This window comes from Empidonax traillii, unplaced genomic scaffold, assembly GCF_003031625.1.
Source record: "Empidonax traillii isolate 1590-97213 ecotype Southwest subspecies unplaced genomic scaffold, ASM303162v1 scaffold123:size1378231, whole genome shotgun sequence".
NCBI classification, from domain to species: domain Eukaryota; kingdom Metazoa; phylum Chordata; class Aves; order Passeriformes; family Tyrannidae; genus Empidonax; species Empidonax traillii.
The window spans coordinates 295,064-322,826 of record NW_020955316.1 but is presented as its reverse complement, the minus strand read 5'-3'; the positions used below and the strand labels follow the sequence as shown (position 1 = coordinate 322,826).

The following is a 27,763-nucleotide window of genomic DNA, read 5'->3' as shown; positions in this document are numbered from 1 at the left end:
CTGTTCAGACTCACAGTCTCAACCCACAGCAGCCAGTGGATGCCTCAAAGTAGTGTCACAGCCAAAATCAGAGGAGAAAAAGATGGGGAGGTTTCAAACATAAAATTATGGAGGAGGTTGTCCACGGTGCAGAGCCAGAGGAAGAGGGTGACAGCTGGGAACAGTGAAGCACCCAAACATACCGCTCTCTGCTCACAATTAGGACAGGGGCGTATTCTGTTTTGTACAAAACCTTGCACACTGGGAGCCTGGCAGGGACCTTGTAAGCCATGAAGTAAAAATGCATTGCATAAATACTGAATAACATTATAAAATCCAAAGGCTACATCCTTTAGCACTTTATCACAGTCTTCAGACTCAAGAGATCTCTGTTAATCTTCAGGCTGCTTGAAACAGGCACAATGACAATCCCATGCTAGACAGCAGAACTGGGATAGACATAGATTAGCAATATAAGGCAATGTTTTCAATAGTGCAAATGATTTACTGTCAAAGTGAGTTATTTAGAGATGTGCTGAAAGCTCCAATACTTTATTCTTTAAATTAGGAGATGCTTTTTAACACAGTAACAACTACAATAAAAGCGTTGATGTTTCAACTGTAATGGGCTTTATTTTGCAGATTATCAGTTGGTCAGAGCCACAGGAGTTCTTACACACCTTAAATCTGTTTTGGACAGGAAAGTTACCCACTTACATGCTTTTCTTCTGGGTATTAACACTGATTTTTTATTACGTGATTTGTTTTATTTTTTCCGAAGTGTGGTGTGATTCAGTCAATGCTGAGAGCTCCCCATGCTACATGCTGCCTGAAAACAAGGTCTAAGGCAGCTCCCGACAGTCTGCATTGGCAGAAGACTGATGGGTGGGAACAAAATTAGAGGTTCAGACTTGTTAGGCTTGCATCACCTTAGAGGAGGGAAGTAGAAAGGCATAATCCTTGAGAAAGCTAAATCTGATGACAGGATCCAGAACCTTTAATCAAGAGGCAAGATAGTAGCCACACCCAGTAACACCACTGTCTCCAGTAACACCACTGTCTGCACTAACACCACTGTGTTTTGGAACCAAGGAGTGGGAGGAGGAACAAGATGTTCTGCATTAAAGCTTTGGCCAGACCAGACAGGTGGAGGTGAAGTTCCAGCTGCTTCCCAGCTCCAGTGTCCTCTGTGCCACTTGGATCGTCAGGTGGAGATGCCCACATGGAGCCTACTCATCCCAACAGGCAAAGGAGAGAGGCAAGCACTGCAAGAGTGTAACTTGCATCATCCTACATGACCAGGGGAAGACAAGATGGAATCTTCCAGATGTGCCTCTGTCTCTGCACTGGCTTTAAAGTGTGTTGGCTGTGTGAGAGATAGTGAGCAGCTCTTTCTCCATTCTCATTTCAGGCCTCAGCCTTGCTACTGAAATACATATTGCAACTGCTGCTAGGCATAAACATAATACTATATTTTTCACATACATTGCTTCTTGTCCAGTACTGCCTGGGGAAAGAGTCAGATGTGAAAAACACAGATGCCAGTCCCAGGATCCTGTCACTGCCAGGAGTACAGGGCTCAGATTCTGCCCTTAGAGTTCACAGAATAGCACTGGTGCATCACAGCCAGGACAAGGTATTTCCTCTAAAATAAAACAGCAGCAGGGCTTTTTTTTCCTGACAGCAGGATGGAAGGAAGTACTGGCCTCAAATTAGAGCTCTAAACAAACAGGTGGCTACTGGAACTGCAGCTTAAATTACAAGTGCAAAACCCAAAGCGTCTGAAGAGCAGACCTGGGAGCCTCCTGATTTCAGGACTAGCTCAGAAGAATTAGGTTTTGCAGTGCCTGCTGGGATCCGCTGTGTAACTGCTGACTTGACTTTCTTGAGAGGTGGTATTAACTTGTCTGTGTCTGTGTAACTCTTGTCATATACCAGGCTGAGAAGCAGCCAGTCCCCAAACACATGGTTCATCAGCTGATATTCAGGGTACACTACTCTTCAGTGATGTAGAGTCTCATGTCAAGATCTCCTTCCACGCAGTAAAACTCAGGATCTCAGGATAGGTTTCCCACAGGAAGCAACAAAACAGTACTCATAGAAGCCAGCACATTACACAGGGACCCTCTTAAGCTACACAGTCACTATTACACAGTGTATGGCCTTGGCACTACTCTGTAAAGAAAACTGAAAGCCTGCAGCACCAGATGAACCAGGACTCTCTTGAGACCACCCCAACCTTCTAACATCCCTCCAGCATAAGCCAGTGCATAACCACTCCACGTGCTTCTAACTGAACATCCTGACACCTGATGGGAAGTACTTGGAGGCCTACCAATCATGGACTACAGAGCTCATAGCTGGTAAAGACTGCAGGAGTTGCAGTTGTTGGAGTAGGCAGGCTCCAGCACAGTGAAAACTAGAAGGGGAGAGAGATGTAAATAGTGCAGAAAGCACATTCATCACACGCCAAACATTCCTGTGCAAGCCCTACCCCCACAGGCAGCATCTCCACCAGTCTTCCCTCCACAGCTGCTCACAGAACTGCTGTACTGTGGTGAGTGGGACTCCCCACCAGTGGGATGCAGCACCTTGTACATGACCTGGAATACTGCCTCTATTCCTGCTTAAAGTTTTACCTATAAGGAAAGCAAACCAAAGTTCCTAGGGGTGCAGTAAGGTAGTATGGACAGAAGCAATGAGGTCAAGCTGCTCGATGTGCATGTTTTTGCAGGGACAGACATGAGATGGGGCTGCTTGCACCATGCTCATGGCAGGCAAGTGGCCAAGGAGAACAGGAAAAGGGAGGGGAATGTAAAATTCAGTTTCAGTTACTAATCCTCAGCAGCAATGATACAGAAACAGGCAGGCTCTTGCCAAGACGAAGCACGTCTGCAGAGGTGTTTGCAGCACACACAACTTCTTGATGTGCCCTGAGTCTTCAGAGGAGCAATGCTGTGTTCAGGCCTCCTGCTTCTGCAGGTAGAGCTTTGCTTACACCCACTGTGAAGCTCCATGTTCTACTGAAGGAACTGGCCACCACAAATCCTGAACCAACCCACTCTGATAATTGGGGTTTCACACTCTTAACCGTCACTAGCCCCTTAAACTTCAGCTAAACACCTCCTGCCCCTCTGCACAAATCCCAAAACAGAGATCGAAACCCAGGAAGGGAACAAATTTTGCCAGGCTCATCTCATCCATGAAGGGCTTTGTTCAGGGTTATTGAACTTCTAGGAGAAGCCTGCCTTATCTTGTAGGAGAAGCCTGACTTATCTGTAGTCTGAGTCCCACAGCAGGACTCAGTTCACTGGTCTACCTCAAATAGAGGTGATGTTTCTGATGGTAAAATTACACATTATAAAGCCCTCTAGGCTTTGTAATACAAGAAATCAAATTTCATAGCCTGCTCTTACATTGGACATTGCAGCTGTAAGTCAGAGAGCAAATGCCTTTGGTCCATTATTCCTAGTTTTATAAAGAGGGAAATGCAAAAGACTTGAGGAGAGGGGATCATTGTGTCAAGGTCCCCTGGCTAGTGGGAGTGCTAAGAAGAAAAGAGCAGTTTTCTGGGTGCCAGCCCTCTGCACTGGCACAGTTCCACATAAGCAAAAGGCTCCCTTGAGGCCTCAGCAGCTAAAATACTGTGAATTTTCAATCAAGAGCTAAAAGGAAAACAACCTGGTTGATCCCATTTGTAGGTCAAGAGTTCATTGTTTTCCAAGCTGTTGTTCTTTGTTTCCATCGGAATCAGAGTAAGCTTGCTTCTGCCCACGTCTGAAAGAAACAATGCAAGTGGTTAAAACTCTTCCAAAGCCAGAGTTGCCTCTCTACTAGGCAAACCCTTTGCACACTGTGCTAGTTCAGTAACTAAAGGAGTACTAAAAGTTATCACAGTGGTTAACAGAACTCACTGTTGGCTGATACTAGCTAGAATCCTCTTAGGTAGGAAAACATGTTACATTCATGTGCCATCTTTGGATGTAGTGGAAATTGATCCTATGGCTGACCTTCTTTTCAATGAGTTTGAGGACTGCACTACTGAGATGTTCCTGGAAAGGACACTGAATTGTGTTTTAACTTGGTCAGGATGACATATAGCTGTTTTACTCTTCTTATAAACTCTTCCTTCTACTCCTGGTTTGGAGACTTGAGATAAATTAGGATATTCTGTGTTTTCACACTGGCTGCTCTATTCCTTACAGCCTTGTTTATGACAAGTACTTATCTGCATCTTGAAGCTTTCAGTAACTGAAATTTTAAATTCAGATGGATCACATCTAACTTAATCTCCTCTTTGGAACTAAACTATTGACTGAACAAATATTGATAAAACAACTTACAGAGCAATGTGGGTACCAGCTCCTGATGTTATTGCTAAAAGTCACAGCTACAGCTGGCTCTTACAGAGAGGAGTGCACCTTCACTCCACCCTGCCTGAAATCTCACTTGTGGAATACTTTACTGGTTCCTTGTTCCACATCTACACTGAGAAGACAGAGGGAAAGTGAGCTGGGCCAAAGCCAGAGCCACAGTGGTGCATGGCCAGCCAGTTTTTCAGAGTCTGGGCGCTGTGCTACCGAGACTCCTCCCAGCCAGACTGGGTCACCAACGCTAAGGAAAGGATAAAATTAGCTTGGCTATTAGAAATGTTTGGCTAATAAATAAAACAGTGGAACAGTTTTGCATAACAGTGGATGCAACCATAGACAGAGGTATGTTCTGGCTGCTTGCCTGGATGTAAATACTGCATGACTAAAATTATTTGCTTTGTCCAAGCTCAAAAACAATCAATTCAGTAGAAACAAGAGAGGTTCCACGGAGCTGAGCCTGTATCCAAAGCTGTGAGTACAGGAAGCGTGAACTGTGTGTCTCTTGGGGCACCACTCCTTCCTCCAGCACTCTCTCTCCCCAGGTCACTGAGTGCCTTTTGGTTGACATCTCATGTTGAAAAGCATTGGGATCTCAGCAGAGAGCTGTGTGCATGGGGAAGCAGAGAGGGAAAGACACAATAAACAGAAGATGTATCCAAAACCAGTGTGTCAGACCTGCAGCACTGGTCCAGCTCGTTTAATGTCTAGCAAAGGAACCACAGTCTGCGGTGTCTGATGAATGTCATGACTGCCTTGGGTAGGATCCAGATCAGGTCCTCATCCTGTGTCTTTTCTTGCAGAGAATTACTGCTGACTCCTGGGATTTTCCCTCTGTGGTGAATAGGTCACAATGTCTCTCTATTGCTGCAAAGCAGGCATTTGTAGCTGCTAAATCCACCCAGAACTGGAGCACTGAAGGCACAAAAACAAACAGCAGCCCAGGGGATGGGATGAAGCACAGAAGCAGAAAGTTGGAAAGACAATGCAGTGGGAGGCATCAGGGAGGAGGTTAAAGGCCAAGATGACTTTGTGAGCAAAGAGAAGCAGCAGTAAAAGATTTTTACTGTTCCATGGCAGCAGGGAAGGTGTGACGAAGAGATAAAGAGCCAAGATGGCCTCATCGGAAAGCAGCCCCTGCTGACTCACTGACTGAGTCACAGCCTTGCCCAGCCTCTGTTCTTTTTCCAATGAAGGAAACAGCAACTTCCCACAAACTTCTTTAAAGGCTGCCATTTGGATGCTGAGCATTCCTGCAGCAAGTTTCCACTCTTGAACAATCCCCTGTGCCCTTCCATATCTGTTACCCAGCAGGAGGCACAGTCATTCAAAGCACACCATGTCCTGAGGGAGGAAATGGTGCTGTGGCCTCTCCAAAGCAGAAAAGGGATTTTCTGCTGATCGCCCGTGCAAGCTTTGCCTCAGCTGGCAAAAGACAGGCTCTCACAGGAAGGGAGGCAAGGGGAAAATTCAAGCTGGGAGATTTCCATTCTGACACTGAACCTCCGCCCTGCTGGGGAAAATGCTCACCTTCACAGTACCACACTGCTTTGAAAGAGGAGATTGCACACCCTGCTCCTGTACATTTAGGGTGGACAGAAGATGGCCTACAGTTAGAGACATAAAAACTCGGGAATGACAATTGCCTCAACTGAATTCCTGTGTGGATTCAGAAAAAAATCAGTGAAAATCAACAAGTAAGAGTAATGTTACAGTTGGAAGAAAGGGAACCAGATAGCAAAGAGTACACTTGAGAAGATTTCAAGAACAGGAAAATAACACAGGAAATAGGTAAAAATCTCTACACTGGTAAGGCTAAAAGGGAGTTTTTAAAGTCTATTAGGAACATAAGCAATCTTCATTACACTACAGGCCAAGAAGTAGATGAGAAAAACATTATTAAGGCTTGTAAGAGGCACGAGATCTTTATAAATATTTTTGTTCTCTTTCAGGACGCAATGTCTTTTGGGATCTCGCCATAATCTCAGAGAATGACCAGCATTTAGGTGAAATCAGCACCCTAGAGCACTGGGATAACCAAAGAATGTTGGTCTCCTGGTACGATCCACAAGCAAATATAAAATTGCACTGAGAATATGTGCAGGTACCATAAAGAATTTGGGACATTAACTAAGAGGCTATGCCAGTGACACCAGCAAGGGATTTATTTTCAAGACAGAAGCCTTTAACACAGCCAGATAAGCTTATTTGTCTCAGCTCGAAGACTACGTGGAATTTTCTAATTCAGAAAACAAAAACCCTGAGAAGGAGTCAAGAGTCACCGTGGACATGTATCTGGACTCAAGCACCCAAGGTAGTGGTGTGGGTAAAAAGGCCAGTGTGGCCCTCAGACAACCAACCATGTAGAAAGCTGGGGGAGAAAAGTGATTTTATCTCTCTAGTTCATATTGATGGAGCAGATGCTGAAACTCTTATCTTTTTGTTGTTTATAAATTGGATAGAGAGCAAGAAAAAGCCCTCAAATAATTGGTGAGAAGAAGGAAACAATCCTAAGACCAGAAGAGCCCAGGCTGCTTACCTTATCCAAAGGCAGAGGCAAGACTAGATTACAAAGTATATCTGGTGAGAAAACAGGGTTTTAAAATTGCCACAGAAAGGCACAACAGGCACCCATGGTCGGAAACACAACTGAAATTAAAAATAAGGTGCAGTTTTAAACTATGAGGGTAATTAATCACTGGAGGAAATGATCAAGGGAAGTGGCGACTTCTCCTGCTTTTCATGTTTTCCATGTGGTACATAATACCTTTCTAAGGGCTGCTACAGCCAAATCGCTCAGCAAAGATTACAGTAGCCATGGGAAGGCGGAAGATCCAGGGGTTTGTTATTGTCTGGTTGTTTACACTGTCTGATGACATTTCAGTGCATCATCTGGAATACAGGAATTCACACTTGTCACCTTTGCCATTGAACTTGAGTGGTGCTCCCTTCTACATCTGTGCTCTTCTTCTTGATGGATCTTTAATCTCTTCCCTTATGCTTGACTAATCAGCTTCAAAAACACAGGGAGAACATCCCTAAATGGCAAAGCAGCCTAGAGCTGGCCCGTCTGGTGGGTCAATAATTCTTCCCATGCGGAGTCAGCCCTGCTTGGGAAAGAGCTACAGGATGCGCCCTGGAGGGACTGAGAGGCTGATGGCAACACTGAAGAGTGCAGACATGGTCTGAGAATAATTACTGGATGAAGGCTCCCTGAGCACCTGAGCTTGGAAAGAGATCTGTTAGGCCCCAAAGAGAGCATGATCCTAAACTTCTTAGACCTAAACTGAGTTCAAACAAGTTCAAGGTTGGGCAAAACTCTGTATGTTCAGAGATCTTTAAACCCGGAAGTTGTGGGCCCGTGAAGGTTAGGTGCCTCTGCAACAAGACTTCAGGAGTCTGGACTCAGGCACCTCCACTCCACCAATCTTTAGTGTTCAAGTCTTCCAAGGAAACCAAACCCTGGACTATAAAACACATCTGTAACTACTTGTATTTCATTCACATTGATACACACAAGGTGGGGGAAGGAAAGCTCCTTGGGGAACAATTTTGACCAAAGACACTAGGCCATTCCTTTAGTTATCTGAAGAATCTTCGAGCAGGGACTGTGCCAGGTTTTAGCACACACACAGAATGTTTGCCTTTTCCTCTAACACAACAGCAGAAGTCCCCTTGGTTCTTGAGGTCTGTAATAGAGATTTGATACTTTCTTCCAGATAGATATTACAACTGAACAGAAGGCACTGCCTTCAGGACATGTTACTGAGAAAAATAAAACATTCTGCTGTACCACAACAGTCAGATGAGCAAAACGGCTCCTCTACAGATTTGTAGTCTAGGAACAACACCCACCATTGTAGGATGATGCATGAATTTCAGGCTGCTGTGATCTGTAGCCCAACAGTACCAAATTCTTTAAGCCAGAGTTCTCTGTGATCTTGTGTCTAAACTGGCTGTAGTGGAAGAAATCGTAAACCCATTTCACGGGGAGCAGATTGAGGCTTGCAGATGAGAAAGTGCAGTGGTGGATACTTGGGTTACTGACAGGTATAGCTCTGAGGAAATGACACAGTTGTTATTATTACTATTTACCCGACTTCAGAGTGAAGCTAAACATTTTTTTAAAAAAACTGCTTGAAATAATTGGTTTCCTTCTATACTAAAGGCCCGCTTCTTCCAATTGCTTTCTCTGGTGGCTCGCTGACCCAAAGGGTGCAGTTTCCGTCGTTGCTGCAGAGCAGCTCCCTGGATGGCAATGTCTGTGGGACCTCTTGTGGGCTCTCTTCTAAACTGCACGTTGGGTGCACAGCGCTGGGGGAAAAATGCTTCCGCGTTCATTTGCAGATACATCAAAGAGCCTTTTACTTCACGTGCCGTCGTGTGGATTCGCAGAAGTTTGATGGTAGAGTGCAATCCACAGGGAACGGTAAACACAAGGAAAGAACTGCTTTTTAAGAGGGGAAATTCAATCCCCGAGTGACGCTCGTTTCATGCTTTGGCTTCTTTAAAGAGACAGCAGTGAATGGAAAATCACAGAACGGTTTAGGCTGGAAGGGACCTCACAGACCGCCTAATTCCAGTCCCCCGCCACGGGCAGGGATCCCCCCCCGCTCCCACCATCCCAGTCCCTCAGGGCCGCCATGGCGGACGCGCTCGCGCCCCGCTCTATGGTCCGCGCGGCCGCCGCGGTGCATTGTGGGCGCGTGGCGGAGTTATGGCGGCGGTGTAGGGCCCGCTGGCGGGGCGGAGGAGGCTGAGCTGTGAGTGACCGGGGGGGGGGTGGCTCGGGGGCGGCCTGGGGGGCTGCGGGGGAAGCCCTGACGGGGGAAAGGCGGTCCTGGGGCGGGGGGGGGGGAGCTCCCCCAGCGAGGGGACGGGCTGCGGCCCGGCGCTGAGATTCGGCCACCCCACCGGTGAGGGCGCAGCCCGGCGAGGCCGAGCCAGGTCAGCTCCAGGCCGAACCGATCACTCTCTCTTGGCCCATAATTCCTGGTAGCGCTAAAGAGGCTTTTTCAGGCCCGCGTCTCTGAAACCTCAGAGGTTCGCGAGTGGTTTCAGGTGGGGTTTGGGTCCTTTTAGGGCAAGGTGAACACAGACCGACTTAGTCCTATAAGGAACGGCTGAGGGAGCTGGGAGTGTTCAGCCTGGAGTAAATGAGGCTTAGGGGGGACTTCTCACTGTCTGCAACCACCTGAAAGGAGGTTATGGCCAGTGGGGGTTGGTCTCTTCTCCCGGACGATTAGTATCGGGATGAGAGAACACAGCCTTAAGCCACAACAGTGGAGGTTCAGGTTGGACATTAGGAGGAATTTCTTCACAGAAAGGGTGACTAGACATTGAAATGGGCTGCCCAGGGAGGTATTGGAGTCACTGTCCCTGGAGATGTTTAAGGAAAGACTGGACATGGCATTTAGTGCCATGATCTGGTTGGCAAGGTGGTGATCAATTATAGGTTGGACTCAGTGACCTCAGAGGTCTTTTCCAACCTAACTGATTCGGTGATTCTGTGACTTAAACGAATCAGGGCTGCTCGCCAGGCAATTTGTTAATGCTTCATGAAACTAATGCAGCCACATTGGATCTCATTCTTCACCTGAATTCATGGATTCACCCTGTTACACATAATTAGCATAGGTAAGTTAGGAGAGCAAAGGACTTTCTTGGATCATGGGTCTGGCAGAGTCTATGCCAAGGCTGAACTAAAATGTCTCGCCGAGCTTCAGCTGACTTGCACAGCATCAGTGAAATGTGTCAGCTGTTCTTGATTAACAAGCCAAGCCTAGTTACTCTCTCACTTCTTTTTAAGGGTGTTTCCTTCTGTTAATTTTGTTTTCTCATTGTGTGACCCCTCTCAGTGGGTCAGTGGCAGTAATTGTGTTCTGGCTGATGGGATGTTACTTTCAGCCACACATTATGTTGTGATTTTGACACTGAAGCTGTGTGCTTTGTGCTGTCGTTAAAAGTGACTAAATAACAAATAATGTAAGTAGAGCATAAATATTTTTGTACCACAGAAGCATACAAGGCAATGTCATGGTTTTTTTTTCTTTGCTTTTTAATATTTTTAGTAGGTTCTCTTGTCACCCTTCAACATTCAACCTTCTGGTTGGTAGGACTAGTGCCTAGTGCCTTTATATTCTCTGCAGGTCTCTGTGTCCTAAATATCTTTAGGCTGTGGCTAGTGGATGTATGTCTTGGTGCAGCAGGAATAAGAATCGTTTCAGATAGATTTAACATTACAGAATTGTAGAATAACCTGAGTTGGAAGGGACCCACCAGGATGATCAAAGTCCAACTCCTGGCCCTGCACAGGACAGCCCCAAGAGTCACACCGTGCACCTCAGAAACACTTTGTCGAAACAATTCTTGAATTCTGTCAGGCTTGGTGCTGTGACCACTTCACTGGGGAGCCTGTTCCAGTGCCCAGCCATCCCTCTGGGTGAAGAACCTTTTCCTGATATCCAATTCAACCCCCCCCTCCGACACAGCATCATGCTGTTACCTAGGTCTCGAAGGTGCTGGTTGATCACACAGGGTTTTCTGGCATTGGTTAACCCGTTCCAACTCTTGGCTGGCACAGTGGTTTGGGATTGCAGGGTCTCTAGGTCCCCTCTGGCAGCACTGAACACAGTGAGTGCTAACAGAGTATCTGCATGGCTGAGACTGGCTGAGTCTGTTTCACTCCTTTGCCACAGAATAATTGATAGGAGGAATTTTGGGGCATCAGCCAGGTTTTTTTTTAGGACAATATGTGAGTTCCTGTAGCTTCTCGGTGAGAGCTGGTGACAATTCTGCATTTGCCTGAGCTTTTGTACTTACTCTTTGCTTACATAAGGGTGAAGCTGTCAGCCTTGTGCCACCAGGAAAACATTGATCCCACCCTTCAGAAGGTGCTGCTGGCCAGCTGGAGCTCTGCCCAAGTCAGTCCCAAAGGACTGTGCCCCAGCATTGATAACAGGGTTGTGCCTGTGCAGGAGAATGATGCAGGGCCGTGGCCAGGGCTGGAGTGGTCAGGTTGTGTGATCTGTATCAGTATTTAACAACCAGCACCATCCCGGGCGTGCTGTCCTATGTGTCCACCAGCATTTCTGGTGATGGTACCTAGATACAGTTTGTGGAATAATTAAGGGAACATTCCCTGCAGGCAGTCATTTTTGACTGCATTTTTTCAGGAGGAGAAAGAGTTCGTTTACAAGACTGAGACGCTTGCTTTAAGGGTGGGAGACCAGCTCCTGGACGGTTTTATTTACTTTACAAAGGTACTTTACATATTCTTGTTAGAGTCTGTGTGTTGTCTTTCAAGCATGTTGGCAAAGATTTTATTTTGAAAATCTAGTAAATTCAGTTCAATAAAAAGCTCCTTAAATTTTGAGGACCAGGAGCCAAGTGATAGCTGATGCTCTGTGGTGAGACTTGTCTCTGCTTTTACAGTTCAGGAGCAAAGTAGCTTCTGATGAGTGTCTTTCACTGCATGTTTAGTAACATGTGGGTTTATCCCCTGATTGTTTAGGAGTTAAAATGACGACAGCAGCAAGGCCGACGTTTGAACCTGCAAGAGGAGGAAGAGGAAAAGGTGAAGGAGATTTAAGCCAGCTATCCAAACAATATTCCAGCAGAGATCTTCCTTCTCATACTAAAATCAAATACAGGTCAGTATTGGGGTTTTGGGTCCTAGGGCAAAACAGGCTGGGAAAGATATTTTTGTTATGAGTGGTACTCTGAAATTTTCATGGTAGATGTTGCTCGACAGTGAGCAGGGCTCAGAGCTTGTGCAGCAATGCTCTACAAGTGGGCTGAAAGTCTCAAAAGCAGACCTAGGAGATCAAATGCAGTGCAGGTGACTGGAGAGGTTTAGTTTTAGTGGTATTTGTTACTGCCTGTGGATGTGAAACATCAGAAGGAGAGTATTAGCATCGGAGACTGCATATTTTAGGTAGTGGAGTGGAAAGGAAGTTGTCATTGGGACTGAGCCACTGAAAGTGTTGTCACTTGCAGAGCAAGATGGGATGGGAGAAGCAAGATGGGAGAAGTTGAGCATGTCTTAAAAGCAGGAAAACCACATCATGGTGTTGGTGAAAGACCACTTGATAATGTCATTAAGAGGAGGCAGGAAAATCATGGAATAGCACTCAGTCAGTACTATGTATTGGAAGAGCCGATATTTAACACTGCAGGTGGTTCATGCAGGTCCTACGAGAGGAAATTGCTTTAGCCACCAAGAAAGATAATGTGATCTTAGGAATATTTTCCTCTGTTTGAAATGCATAAAAATCTTTGTTATCTTTTGAAAGATTAAATAAAATCTGTAGTCAGTGTGATACATAGAATTTATATTAAATGTAGCAACCTGAAAATGTTTGTTTTATCTAACTGATGTTGCTCTTTTCCATGAAATTACTTTCAAGGTTCTACGTCTGTGCATTTTTGTGTAGATGTTTACCCTGACACCTCTTCTGTCCTGGCCCTTTGGTTTTTAAAAATACATATTCATAAGGGAGTTGGAGTGTTTTGGAGGATACCAAAATCAACAGCACAAAAAGTGCTGTCAGACGGGTTTTGCTGGTGCTTTTTTTCTGTAAACAAAAGTAGGATTTGGAACACCAGTCTGTTGCTTTGAAAGAAGTGTGTAGGGACAGGTATGTACAGGATTAAACAATGTATGTTTTAACAAATCCATCTGTTTGTCTGAGAGGGAGAGATGGAGGGAGCATTAAGTGTCTTCTGTTCTTTCTCCCAAATACCTAATACAAAGTTGTCTTTGTTAAATTGCCAGGACTACATCATTGCAGGAAAAGTTCAGTGTTTCAGTCCCACTCATGTTCGCCTGAATGACACAGGTTTTGGGGGGATTTTGCAGCTCTAACAGGAATTCCAAGTTCAGGTTTTTAATTACAAAAGTAAATGAAATACTTCATCATAAAGACAGACTGTGCACACAATGTGTTTATAATGGCTCAAGTCTGGGTTTCTTCCAGGCACTCTTATTTCCAGCACTGGGTTCACAGAGAGGTGAAAGGAATTGCTGCTTGTTTGTATTCCTTAGTTCTTTTCAAGATTTCCACAGCAATTTCAGCACTCTGTAAGTGGAACTTGGTGTGACTTGGATATACATAGTTCATTGCTTTTGGTCAGAGCGACAAACGTGTTTCAAGATGTTTCACCAAAGCTCGTGTTTTGCTTGTTCTCCCAACCTTCTTTTTAGTGGCCATGGTTTATGAAGGTTTATGAAACGGATGTTCTAGTCTTGGTCTTGTCTGCAAGCCTCAGAGACTGGGTTTGCAGCAGCAACTTTGGAGAATAAAATGGTGAAGAAAGGTCACCATAGTACTGTTCACCCCAGGATTTATTGGCCTCCTTGGAAAAATTGCTCTCAGATGCAGACTGTCAAAATTCAGGCTTACTTTCACCCTTGTTATTTTAGGCAGACCACTCAGGATGCTCCTGAAGAGGTGCGTAACCGTGATTTCAGAAGGGAGCTGGAGGAGAGAGAACGGGTCGCTGCGAGAGAGAAGAACAGAGACAGACCAACCAGAGGTAAAAACAGAGAAACAAAAATCTCGGTGGCTTTGTGTGACACCGCTCTTGCATGAAGCTTAGCATTGTAAGAAGTTTGCAGGTTGCAGACAGCATGTCATGGGAGTAGAATTTAGGGTATTGGTCTGATAGTTCAGAGCTGTTGACCTGCAAGGGAATGTCTGCTGGCTTTCATTCTGGCTTCATGCTAGCAGGAATCTAGGCCAGCCAGTAGAAAAGCCTAGGCCATCATGCAGGCCAGCTGATACAGTGTGGTTGTAATGAATTGGCAGCAACTACGTACAGCTAATAAAGGGCTTTTTCTTGTACTTGGACAAGCGAGACAGGGAGGAGAAGGGGGAGTGACTCATCCTCTGGTGTTAACAGCACCAGTGTTACAATAAATCTGTTTTGAAAGTACACTGTTCTGTTCATACACATAATTAAAATCAAAGAGCGTTTTGAGAAATACTCATTTTTAGCATTAAGCTTGGCAGACTTCAAGTTTAGGTGTAAAGGTATTGCACGGCTTTCAAATTTCAAATTTGGTTTTGGCAAAACTACCCATCAGTAATGCTTTGGAGCGGTCCTAAATGAGAATCCTCCAGTTGGATATATAGAATACCTATATTTTTTCCATGGCTATTTCTTCTGCTATTCTTTCTGCCTCAAATCCTGGCTTAAAAAATTTCTGGAGGCCGAATTGTAAGTTTGGGATATTATTGCTTCTTTTGAGGATATCTACAGGGGAGGAATTAGCATGGCCATTGAGACTGACAAATGAAAAAAAGTGAGCATAAGCTTGTTTCTCTTACTGTAATGCAAGACAAATATTTTGTGAAGATTTTTGCTTTCTGACATTAGATGCTGTTAAACGAAGTGACTTAGTCCCTTTTTTTTTTTTTTTAAACTCTTCTGCCACAGAACATACAACATCGTCTTCTGTGTCTAAGAAGCCTCGGCTAGACCAGATTCCTGCAGCAAATCTTGATGCAGATGATCCGCTAACGGATGTATGTATCTTTTGTCTGTCTTCTTTCCTTTCATTGTCCTGCCTTCAGGATTTGCTTTCAATGGAATGTGTAGTTTTACGTTTGCTAAAGATTTAAGACAAGTTCCAGCTTATCTTCCTTTTACAGTTTCTATAGTGTGGTGGAAGTCCAGAGTGGTTGGAGGATTCTGGTCTATGCTGTAATGCTATTCTTGGAAAGCACACGAAAACTAGGGAACTGAAAATACCGCTTACAGTGTGGGTACTGGGTGACTTTTTGGTCAGCTACTGGGTTAGTTAGAATTCCCGAAAGGTAGAACTGCTGGGATATATGCAAATGACTGTCTGCATGAGCAAAAGATGCTTACCCTTGACTCCTTTCCTCGTGCTGACATCTAGGAGCTAGGTCAGTGGTTTGACAATGAGCTCAGGGTTTTTTAATCCTGTGATACTGGGTCCCAGTATATAGGATGGGGTATTCAAGCACGCTGTTGTAATAACTTATGTCACAGTGATTAGAGAGTGTTTGAGGACGGCCATTCTCTGGGGTCTGTCAGTTACACCGCATTTTTAATTGCAGTAGTCCTGAAAGCACAAACATATTTTTGTCTTGGCTTTACCATACAAGAGCAAGCAAACCATTTGTGTTGTGTTTTTTGCTGCTACAAGCATCCACGTACTTCAGAAATCAGCAAACTGCAGCCTTAGCTGGGCAGACCAGGGTTGTTTTTACTAAATGAAATGAACGAGCTGATTCTTGCTTCTATTTGTTGCTATTAGGAAGATGATGAAGATGAGGACTTGGAAGACAGTGATGATGATGACACTGCAGCTCTTCTGGCTGAACTGGAAAAAATCAAGAAAGAACGAGCTGAGGAACAGGCTCGAAAGGTAAAATCTCACCCATTAAAGAGCACCTGTTTTTTTTGTAAACTGCTGTTTATTAAAACTGGTGTGCCTGAAGTACTTAGGACCAGTGAGAACTGGTAAACACAGTGCTGTTCAAGTATGATGTATTTGTTCTTCTATCTAATAATTGTCAAGAATATAGATATACTGAATGTTTTACTCACTGAAACATTTTACTCACTTTTCCTACACTTGGTAGAGGCAGTCAGTCAAGATAATCTTGCTTTTCATAGGCAAGTCGTCTGAAGACAGCTATCCTGCCAAATTGTGTAAGTGGCATTAGTGAGCTGCATACTATCCAGTGTAATTTAATTTGTTAATTAGCTTTTATGAAACAAAAAAAATGATTTCTGAAATAAAGATATGTGCTTCTTGATGCTGCTTCTTATGGCTGCAGGTTTCATATAGTAGTTGTTTTCATAGAATTGGTGCTGTGTTGCCCTGACAAGGAGCACCAGTTTTAACTGTAAGACTGGAACTGTTTCCATGTGATTATACACAGGCAAATTCATTTGAAAAATGTCTCTGCAAAAACGAACAATAATGCTGCAGTCTTTTCAGTACTGGGAAACTCAATGCACATGTAGCTTTCACACCTGTCTAATAATATCTATCTACAGACAAAACCACCATTTTCTGCCTTGAAAGGGGAGTGAAGTCCCTGTAGCTACAGATGTTTCCCTGTGAGTGGGATTAAATCCTATGCTTTTGGCTCCTTTGTATAAGAGAGATTGTTGGGCTGGTGTGAATTAGCAAAATCCCTGATCGATTAAAGAACTTCCAGGGACTGTTCCTGGGAGTAGTCGGTGTTGTCAAACTGATCAGGATTTAGAATTGTATTGGGTACTGGCTATAACATTGTATTGCAATAGGATTTGCAGTCCAGGTATTCAATCTTCACTGCTGAAACGCTCTGCCCTTGGGGGTGCAACAGAAGTGGATATGAGCAGCATTCCCTCATCTACTTTTACCAAGTGCTTTCTTTTCTTGAATAGGGCTTAAATCATCTTAGTGCATTTGTAAAATGTTGCTTCCTTCAGCTGGAGTAGTTTTGTACGTTTTTATGAGTATATTCTCCTTTAGTGTAAACCAAAACAAAACCCCCAAAACAAACAAACAAACAAACAAAAATCTGTCAGAAAACCAAGCCACCTGTCACCTTTTAGTAAACTAGTCTGAGATGTGTTTTAGAACATGCTGAATAAACACATTAAATGCTGAACAGGAGGCTATTTAAAGGCTGCTCTGTCAACTTAATGATTTGAAGCCACTGAACTACCCCTGACCTTTCCTGTAGCTTAACACACATATTCATAGTTTAATGTTTTTCATGAATGCTTAGCTGGCAGTGAACCGGGCATAGCCTCTAGCAGACACTAGAAACAGCTAGGAGAGGATGATGTTTTAATTGCTGTAGGCAGCAATGTAGTGCGGACCTGTTCTTGCCTAAAAATACAGAAATTTACCTTTAGAATCAACAAGGCCTGTAAAGCCAGTGAGCTCTGCAGTTTTGGAGTTAAGTAGTACGGAAGGCTAAAAGCTGTACCATGCTGCTGCAGTGCAGAAATTTTGCTGTACAAGACTTGATACTTGATTCTGCATCTGGCCTGTGAGTGGTCTCCTGCATTAAAGTATGTCTGAAGGCATCTCTCGTCTCTTTATCTGGACATTTGAGGCACATCACACAGAAATTAAATTGTCTTTTGCAGTAACAACATGGTGAAAATGACCTAAAAACACTGGCAACAGTTCTTCCTTGTATTCCTGTGTGAAATTGTACAAAACTGCAAATACGGTGTAGCCAGCCATGTGTAGGAAAGACTTTGGCTTCAGCTGTCTTTGCACAGTGCTTAAAATGAAAGCTTAGGTCCACATGGATTTTTCATTTTGCCTGATAGTTGAAATTATACATCTAGATTAAAGAGCATAACTTGTTACATTTCAGTCTAGAGAACTTGCATTAGAAAAATAATGGTAGTAAATTGCAGCTCAGACAGCCAAGTGCGTGCTTCTCTTTTCGTGTGTGGCAAATAGGAATCTCCATGAAATTCTAATTTTATCACTAGAGGGTGCTAAAAGCTATGAAGTGTTTAGGATAGCACTTGTTTGATTTTGCTTTCTTAACAGGTATTATGTTTTACCGTCATGGACATTTTCCTTCCCCCAGAAGCAGAGTTTATAATGTCCAATGCTATGTGCATACTCAATATTTTCATGATTACATGAAATGAATGTTTGTGTCTTCCTAAAAATTAAGTATGTTATTTATTTGCAGTAGTGCCCAGTATTGCACACTCACTGTCTAGACCTACACTGTTCATCCTTTGACTGGTTGGCGGCAGGTAGGCTCTCTTTAAAACTGGCATCTTCAGTAAATAGAGGGTGCTCTACAGATTCTTAGAATTTTATTTTCTTGGGGTTTTTTGAGAGTAAGAAACTCTGTGTTGATGAAAAAAGTAAAAACCAGAGTGGGGCGCAGTCTTGGAAAGAGTCTTCTAGGGTAAGTAAGTGTCTCCTTCAGAAAGACTGCGTATGTGTGTTGGCTCTAAGTGATGCAGTCTCTTTAGATTATGCCTTGTTTTCCATGGCATTGAAATAAGGTGTAACTGGCAGAGGATTTTATAGTAATTTTATGTGAATTCCTTTTCCCTTCCGATATGGGGGATGTCATATAGCTATGTATTGCAAACCGTAATTTAAACATAATTTTGTGAGTAACCTTGTATTAATCATTCAGCTGACTTCAGGATAACATCTCATGTAAAGTCTTAATTGTGTAGTTGCTGTTAATCCTAATCCATGTCCAGGAATGCTTTATGTGCTGAAATGCTGCTGTCCATGGCAGGCAGTGTGGGTAAAACAGTGTCCAAGCAAAGGGAAACTGCAGAGTGAATGCCTGTTCTCTCTCCACTGTGCAGGTCATTCTTGAATCTTTTTGTTATCTGGACACATTAATGTGTCTTTTCTTGTCATCTTCTTGGAACGTCCCAGGGTCTTAATAAGATTAAGTGGGTAAAGTAAGTAATGTATCCCAAACCTGTGCAATATGTAATTTTCCCTGGATAGTTTAGTTATTTTGATTTATTAAAATCCTAGTCCAGTTATTCCTGAGACTTCAGTTAAAGTAAACTGTATTTTTGTTGATTGTTTTCACTCGTCACTTTGGTGTCTGTGACTTGCATTGCCATGGAAGGAGGACTGCTCCTTTCAAAATGCATATCTGGTGAGACAGCAGTTAAAAAGAAAATTTGAGAATCTGCTTTTTTTGGGTCATTGTATTCCCTGTTAACTTCCCTTGTGTGATAATACCAATTTCCGTAAAAATCCTCTAAATCTAATTTTGACAATATTAGTTTTAAGAGGTTGTAATAGTTTGTCAGCCAAATAAGCAATTCCTCTCAAAGCTCGTTAACTTCTCAAAATACTTAAATTCTCTTGAATTACGTAGAATCATTAAACAAATACTACACGTTTTTTAAAAACTGAGCGTAGGAGTCCTCCTGACTTTTTTCACTCCATCCACAATTGTAATCTCAGGTTGTTTCTAGTAGGCACTAAACTGACCAGGAAAGTCTAGTTTTGAAGGCTTTTTCTGTGGAATAATTTTAGATCTTTATAAAACTGTACAAACACTAGGTCCCTTGTCTATGTTGTTATCTGTGGATAGGTTTCGTGGAAGCATTTCATTGTTCTAAATTCAGCTTTACAGTGCTCTTGATTTTCAATTTTCAAGTGCTTCCCCAAAAGGTGAATTTAAATAATTAAAAACAAACTTCAAATCAGTGAGCAGCTGAATGTACATGTGCAGTTTCAGCAAAGCTGTTGGAACATCCATTCATTTTTTACTTAGTTGAGAGCAGACTTAAAGTTTTTGATATGTTTTCTTAGCGGTTTTATTTCACCAAATGTTTCTCTGTAACTGAATATATTACTTTACCAGTGGTCACAGTAGATCTTAGCTCTGCCCTGTGTTTTAGCCATGTCACAGGCATTCAAATAAAACATCAGAAAATAAGTCTTGGTAAATACTAACCTTTCCCCTTAAATCTTAAGGATCTGACTAAAACTAAAATATCAAATTGGTGATATAAGAAAGAATTTCACTAAAGAGGCAAAAGCAGTTTCAGTCAGTTATTTGAATCGCTGTGTTGCACAGTTAGTAATTTGCACAGGATCAAATAACTGGGGTGGATCTCTGCATTATTGAGTTTAGTTCCCTGCTGCTAAGGGCAAGGGCTGTCACAGTGTGTCACTCAAAAATTAGCATTCAAATCAGGTTATGTGATTTTTTTTTTTTTTTTACTTTTTTTTCAGAATTCTGTGAATGTGGGTATTTCAGGTTTCCTTTTAGCTACTCAACATCTATGAAACAAAGTAGGGTAACTGACTTTAATACAGTGGAAGTGTTTCAAGAATTTCAGCACTTTCTGTAAAAGTAATCTTGCTCTGTGCTAAGGGTAGGAACTATTCTAAAAAAAAAATAACCATGGTAACAATACTGTTTTTCTTTCCTTTGCTGTCAGAAACAAGTATGCCCAGGGACTGCTAAATCTTACAGCAAGATAAGGAATAATTGTTTAGTTAAGGTTAATATAGTTCTGTCCGCTTTCTTCCCCCCAGCTGTGATGCTGCGTGGTGAGTGCAGCCGCGCAGCGAAGGCTTGCTGTGAGATCCAATTTACATAGCAGCATGTCTATCTGCTTGCTCGGGGTATGCGGCTCCCTCTGTCAGTCCCGTTGTATTCCCCACCCCACAATATTCTTGTATTGTTGCCTCTGCCCCTAATACGGTGGTTGCTACGTGGCAGAAGTCTGATTGATCTCTGCAGAGAGCTGGTGCAGCACTCTGCCTCTGAACAGCACAGCGCTGCTGGCTGCAGTGAGGGAATAATCCCTAGTGTGTTCTTTTGCTAAAATGGCTTAGGAAAAGCGTTATAAACCACCTCGTGTTGCGAAACAGAAAGGCAGGCAACGAGGCATTATTTTAGAAAGGGTGAATACAGATATATTGTTTTCCCCCTTAGGCTTTTCTTCTGTTGTGGGTTTGTTGCATGTGTAGTGCTGTAGCTTAATAAGGCTTTGTTCCACCACACACAAGAACAAGGGAGGCACTGGGAGCCGCTTATTTTGTGAACAGCTGTGCTTGATTGTGCCTCAGAGGTGTGAAGCTCAGACAGCTATGAAGGTTATGTCTGGTCTGTTTGATTTGATACAACCCATGCTCCAGCGCCTGCAGCATCCCAGCTTTCGGTGGAGGAGTGGGCAGTGGAAGATTTATGTGGAAAAATATGAAAAATAATGAAAACCTCTTTTGGCTGGAAATGAGGGATTCTGTATCTCTGGCCAAAATGTATCACTTAGCTTAAGTGTAAATGTCAACTTTACAACGCTGTGAATTACACCTAGTATTTTCTTCATGTCATATCTCTTAGATACAAAACTTAGTAAATTATCTTCTTTTTTTTTTTTTTTTCTTGAATACTTTCTTTGGGAGCTTTTAGTGAAGCTAAATAATGCAAAAAAAAAATAAATCTTTGAGATCAGCCTTTAGAATTAGCCTGATTCCTGAAAATCATAGCAAATATATTGAAATGTCATCCAACCTAGAAGAGCTTTGAACAACTGAACTCCATAAATAAATTACCATGTGTGCTGGGTCTTCTTTGTAAAGTGACTAAAAGTGGCGATGCCTTAGTCAACAGATCTGCTTTCTTCTGTTCTGGAAAATATATCTGTTTCTGGTATTATGAGCCTCAAAAATATCTCAGAGACAGAGGAGCTAATTAAAACTTTTATTCTAATAAAAGAGAGAGTACACTAGACAATCCCCAGTGAGGTCTCTCCACTTGATAGAGGTCACAGCCTCTTTTATCCCCTTGCCTGAAACCCGTGTCCCTCCCCCTTTCCCCACTGGCTGAGGTACTCCCACATTACAGGCTTCCTGACACGCCTACAGTGTGTTCCCCGTTCCATTGTCATTAGGGGTGAGGTCCCCAGCATTTTCAAAACTGAGGTTCCTGATCCTTTGCTGCTGCTAGATCCCCTTGTTTCTGGGCAAACTGCATCTTTCTGGGACTGACAACTGAACAGCCAGTAACTTGTCACTTCCCACCACCAAATGCAACCACACTACAAACTTTGCAAGAACACCTATTTATTCCTAATACTTCTTTGCTTTCACACTCTAAATCTGTTGATTTTTAATGACAAAGATAAACCTGTGCAGTTTTTAGTACTTTAGTTGTTCTGCCTCTGCAGATCTAAAGGACAGCAGAGCTGTGTTTGTGAACAGATTTGAGAAACAGTGAAGGGCCACACGTAGTGCCCATGGGCTCTGCAGTGCCTCCTACTGCAAATACAGTAAACATGGGGGGTTTTGTATTTTCTGAATTTTTTTCTGTATTCTTGTCACTATAAAAGGACATTTGACAGTTTCTATTAATGTTATGCTCATTATTGGTTTTATTTATTTAATAGGTGCAAAAGTAAAATGTAATCGTATTAAATTCCCAAGATTGCCCCTACCACTTCTTTTAATTATAATGCAGTTTTTACCACCCTCCAGTCTTCTGCAATTGTAGTTGACTTAAGTCAATGCAATATTTTTTTAGCAATAATCAGCTTTAGACAGAATTCAGTTGAGTGTGAAAGGCCAAGTTGTTGGGGCTACTGTACAGGTTATGTATCCCATCCTCCACAGTGGTGCCATGAAAATGCAGTCAGTAGAGCCTGGAGTGTGATTGATCTCCTGTGTGAGTAGTTTAGTGTGAGCAAAAGGACCATCTTGACTCCGTGTTGTATCCTCTTGATCTGTGCTGAGATGTGAGCTCAGGTGCCTAGGGGCCCATGTCTAGCTGTGTCTTAACCTAGACCTCAATCCCTGTTTTGGTTTTATACAATTGCTTGTAGTGTAACACTTCTTAAAAGTGTTGTTTCAGTTTTGGGGGTTTTTTTTTCTATCACCACATTTTATCACTTCAGTCTCGTAATGCTTTTCTTTGTTATCAGGAAGCGAGCTATGTGAGGCTAATTGAGGCTGAAGGATATTACATGGGTTATGTCAAGCAGATAGAAGTTAGAATGAAGTGTAACATGCCTTTTAAAAGTCTTATTATCGAAAATTTGAATGTACATCTTTATGAAATAAGAACACTGGAGTACTGTAGGCATATTTGTTATGATTCTTAATATTGGCTTTATAATTCCCTAGTGATTCTGAGTGTTTACAATTCAAATGACTGAGTGCCTTTCACTTCTTTTCATGTAGGGTAGAGAGTGCTGGAACTCCCAGCTTTGTAGGAGCTGTTGAGATTAAACCTTAAATGGAGGAAGAGAGGGAAGAAAAACTGTAATTTCTACCAAAAGGTGCTGGCTGACTCCAGTTGACCTTTGATCATTTAAAAAAACACTGTGTGTGGAGGGTATTGTAGTTCTGTATTTGTCAGTGGTATGTGGATGAATTTTCATGCATCATAAAAACCCAGCGTAAGATAGTAATGTCTGCGTCAGATAAAGTAGTGTGTGATGCACAGGTTTAGTAGCTTTGGGTCATGGCTGAGGTTACTGTCTTGGAAGTTTGAGGGCAAGGCTGTGCTGTGCTCTACATGCCACCTTCAGAAGAGTTCACCTAGAGTTCAGCTCTGAAATGGAAAACTGCCGTGCCTGTTTGCATATATAGGACTTGGAAGAAGTTCTTTCCACAGAAGCATTTTTCAACAGAGGACTATTATTTTCTTACAATGGTCTTATTAGTGCTACCTTCTCTTGAGTATGAATTTTTGGTATGCAGCTTTCTTATTTGCTTTCAAGGTTTGTCCCAGGCTTCCTGTTTTCGAAGGCTCACTTTTAATGGAACATTGAAGATTAAAGTTAATGATGCAGAGCCCACCTCACTTTGGACAACACAGAGACACTTCATATGCTTGCATCCTGTTGTAAATTTGCTTAATGGTCTTAAAGAAAATGTGGTCACCTCCCAGGAGGCACCTGAACATCAGTGCTGGGGTTTTTTTCACTCGTACCAGTATCCTAGATTTTGCTTGGTTTTGAATAAGTGCTTTGCATGCATGTGCTGTACAGTAGTCTGAGGGCTGCTGGACTTCTGGTGGAAAGACATGACACAGACTGCAGTAAAATGTATTTCACTGCTGTTGGCTCCTCCATGTTACAGGGAAAGAAGATGGTAAATCAAAGCTTGACATGCTGTGCAGAGGAGCTGCATACACGTCTTGTCCCTTATCCACAGAGAAAAGTATAATTTGAGTTTATATTTCAAATACGGGGAGAAATTCTTGTTCCATATCAAATAGTTTTGCTCTCTGTGTTTCCTTATTTATTGTGGTGATAATAACTGAAGTTGGAATGTAAATGTTGGATTTAGAGCTATGTTTGAAAATGCAAAAGTTTAGTTGATTTATGTTAATAACTCTTAACTGCTGTGGTTTGTGTTAAAGCTCCATGGATACAGCAGCAAGGGCAAGTTTTGCCTATGCATATGTTTTAATAAGGGCATTACAGCGCTCGTCCTGAAGTTGTGCCATGTTTTTAAGCAATATGCCCTTTTGGGGAGCTTTTCTCATCGCACTGGCAGTTAATTGCTGCTGGTTCTACATTTTATTTGTGAGAAGCAGCGTAATGGTGGGTGTTTTTTCATAACTAAAACTAGTAGTAGATTTTGGAAGGTAATCATATGGTTTTCTTTGTGAAATCTGTATTGTTCTTAGGAGAGTTGAGGTATTTTAGAAGACAATTTCATAGAATCATGAACTGGTTTGAGTTGTAAGGGACCTTAAAGATCATCTAGTTCCAACCCCCCTGCCATGGGCAAGGATACCTTCCACTAGACCAGGTTGCTTACAGCTCCATCCAGCCTGGCCTTGAACACTTCCAGGGATGGGTCATCCGTCCAAGATTTCACATACCTGATCAATTTCATTGAAAAATATTGTAATTTGTAGTTAGTAATAAATCACTTAGTATTGATGAAATATTTAAAGCTAGAGAGCTCTGGCTAGCATCAGCATCAAGTTTAGCACTTAAACCTGATAAACACTTGCATCAAGGATATGGCTTCCTCTTTGAGGATCCTGTAAAAGTCCTCAGGCATGAATTTTCTGCAGTTCGGGGGGAAAAAAACCCACAAACCTTGTGATCTCTTTGCCTTTAGTTTATATAATTTTTAAAAGCCCTGTTTTGATTTTCCTGCAGTGCTAATGAAACTTCATTTTTTAACTAGAATGTCTTCAGACCTGGTTAGTCATCCAAATTTAAATTTTTCTTCTTCCTTCTGGTTCTTTCATCACAGATCACTCCCAGCAATATTTGTGAAAGGTTGTGGAAAAATACGGTGACATAAAATGAATATTACACATCCATTTTGAAGTCTGTGAACATTTAAGTCACTAGATATGTTAATAGATCTTGGAAGCGTGGGCAGTGAAATTACTTTGTGTTGCTTGTAGTGCATTGCTTCACTTAGGCTTGAGTTACATGCATTTGACAGTACAAGGAGAAGAAAATTTTTCTGCTCCTTAATATTGGAACTCTTAAATAGTCTTATGGCATCTTTTGTTCAGTTTCACTGAGGAATTCTCAATATTCTTTTTAATTGGTCCCTAGGGAAGTTTTAGTTGTAAAACCCAAACAGCTGCTGAAAACAGAGAAGTTTCAACATGCTGTAAGGTTTCTTCTACCTAGTGAATATTGTATGATGTACTCTCTTCTCTCATGAGGATAAAGAAAGTCTTTTAATCTGTATACAATTTTTAATATAATAAATATGTAAATGGTAAAGCTAGAATTTAAATGAATATTTGATGGAGCATCACAGCTAAGTAGAGCAGATATCAGTGTTTCTAGTTTGACTGTTTATTAGCAAAGTTAAGCTCTTTAGAGTATCTCTGCTTCTATCCTCATAAGCAAGTGCCAAACACTCTGAAAAGTCTGAGCTAGAAATTAAAGCTCCATCTGTGCGAGTGTTCACAACTAAATAATGTTTATCTCTACCAACAAGAGTAGAAAAGTGGCCTAGAAAAGTAATATATCCTCTTCTGATTCTCAGGAACAAGAGCAAAAGGCTGAAGAAGAAAGAATTCGGATGGAGAACATTCTGAGCGGTAACCCACTGCTGAACCTAACCGGCCCAGCACAGCCTCAGGCAAACTTCAAAGTGAAGAGGAGGTACTGTGCAGTTTGTTTCCTGATACCCATCTCCTTACTCCCTCTTGCTATTCAGTCAGAAAATGTTATCACTGCTTCTGGTTTTTGTTTCCTTCCTCAGATCTCATCACAAGCAGTGTAATGTAGGATTGGGATAGTGATGTGTGTAGTGATTGTCTTGTGCCTATTAAAATTAATAAATACAAACCTTTTTCTCAACACAGTTCTTGTTTGCAGGTATTCCAGTTACTGTTGTGTTTATCAAAAATTAGGCCCATCAGATTAAAGGGGTTTTTTTCTGCTCTGTTCAAATTGTCATTCATTTCTGTGAAGATAACTTTTAATCTGCTGATACTCACCTTGCTTCTAACTCATGAGTATGTAGGAGATGCCTTAGAATAGAAAAATAGATCTTCTTTTCTGAAAGACTCAAACCTAGTCCTAATGACTAGTTGTTCTTTAAATAGGAGCATCAAACTCCTTTTATATGTTTTTTGTAAATTGCACTTAATTTTCATACAAGCTTACTGAAGTTAAACACTTTTATTTTCAGGTGGGATGATGATGTTGTCTTCAAGAATTGTGCCAAGGGGATAGACGAAACAAAAAAGGACAAAAGATTCGTGAATGATACTCTGCGATCAGAATTTCACAAAAAGTTCATGGAAAAATATATCAAGTAGTACAGTTTTATGTGGAGTGGTGCGGAAGGACTTGGAAGGTCATGGTCGTTTCCTCCCTTTCCCTCAGAATTTAAGTCTGAATATTTGGTCATGGATTCCCAAATGCTTTTCCAAGACCATCAGCAGCTTCACAATAATTGCTATGTACCTGGAGTTTTTATTCCTGCATTATGTGTTTTCCTTTTCAGTTTTAATTAAACCAGTTTGTGTTTCATGAATGTTTTTCTGTTCACGTGTGCTTACTTTTATTGGCCACCTTGTAAACTGTAGAAGAGAGAAACTGGTTTGCAATAAACACTGCTGATCCTTTAAACTGCTTTCCAAAATGCCCTGTATTTGTAGTGATGGTGTGTCGTAACTTGCACAATGTAGATAAATGTCAGTATTATCAAAGATGGGGAAGAGCCGAGTATGGTTAGCAGTGTGAACTGAAAAGAGCTATCCTTGCTTTAGCAAACTGGACTTCCTCTAAATAGCTAGTTAGAAACTTAGTCTTTGGTTTTGTTTCTTCCTACAGACAAGCAAGTTAAGATTTGGCAGGATAGCTCCAAGTTCTTAGCAGCTTTCCTGCTTTCTGGGCTCTCTTGTCTCAGCACATCTGGAGCCATGCTGTGTAATGCCAAGGGGAGCCTTGAGCGGGGAATGCTCTGTGGAATCATGAGGGTTTTTCCCTCCTTAATAAACGACTGCTGTGCTCAATCCCTCAGCCACAACCACGTGGCCACAAGGTTCAGCCTGTGTGTGCCCTTCTGTGGAAATAACAGCGCTGACAGAAACTTGCCTGTGTTCTTATCAAACAAGTGATCTCAAGATACCATAGTACACTTTATGCCTTAAATGTCCATTTTAACACTTAATTGGACAGTATAAAATATGAATGACTGCAAAAAAAATCTCAATTGCAAAGGGATTTATTTTTTTCTACTCTTCTGTCACCTTCAGTTGCATTTGAAATCTTGGCCAAGTGATGCACTGGGTATGAACAGAACTTTTTCAAACTGTAGTAGTTACCTCTCTGCCTAGAAGGTTACAGTGGCAGAACTTGAGTGTGTTTATGGAAAATTCCAGCCCTTTTCCTTGCCTATGTTATGCTCAGTTGAGTTCATTCTTACAGACATTGTGGTTTAGCATCACTTTTAAGCTCTTAATTTGAAAACA

General features: G+C 42.1%; 1 protein-coding gene across 1 annotated transcript; it reads left to right on the top strand.

Annotated features, from left to right (window-relative positions):
• The first annotated feature begins 9,033 nt into the window (after positions 1-9,033).
• On the top strand, positions 9,034-26,918 carry CWC15 (CWC15 spliceosome associated protein homolog). Its single transcript, XM_027883291.1, has 7 exons — positions 9,034-9,112; positions 11,863-12,001; positions 13,774-13,886; positions 14,790-14,878; positions 15,637-15,747; positions 25,825-25,943; positions 26,476-26,918. The coding sequence occupies exons 2-7, from the start codon at positions 11,871-11,873 to the stop codon at positions 26,603-26,605; spliced, it is 693 nt and encodes a 230-aa protein (XP_027739092.1). The 5' UTR covers positions 9,034-9,112; positions 11,863-11,870; the 3' UTR covers positions 26,606-26,918.
• Positions 26,919-27,763: the final 845 nt, after the last annotated feature.

Coding starts and splice junctions, on each gene's coding strand:
- CWC15 (XM_027883291.1), top strand. CDS start 11,871: ATGACGACAGCAGCAAGGCCGACGTTTGAACCTGCAAGAGGAGGAAGA. Junction 12,002..13,773: donor CATACTAAAATCAAATACAG/GTCAGTATTGGG, acceptor TTGTTATTTTAG/GCAGACCACTCAGGATGCTC. Junction 15,748..25,824: donor CTGAGGAACAGGCTCGAAAG/GTAAAATCTCAC, acceptor TCTGATTCTCAG/GAACAAGAGCAAAAGGCTGA.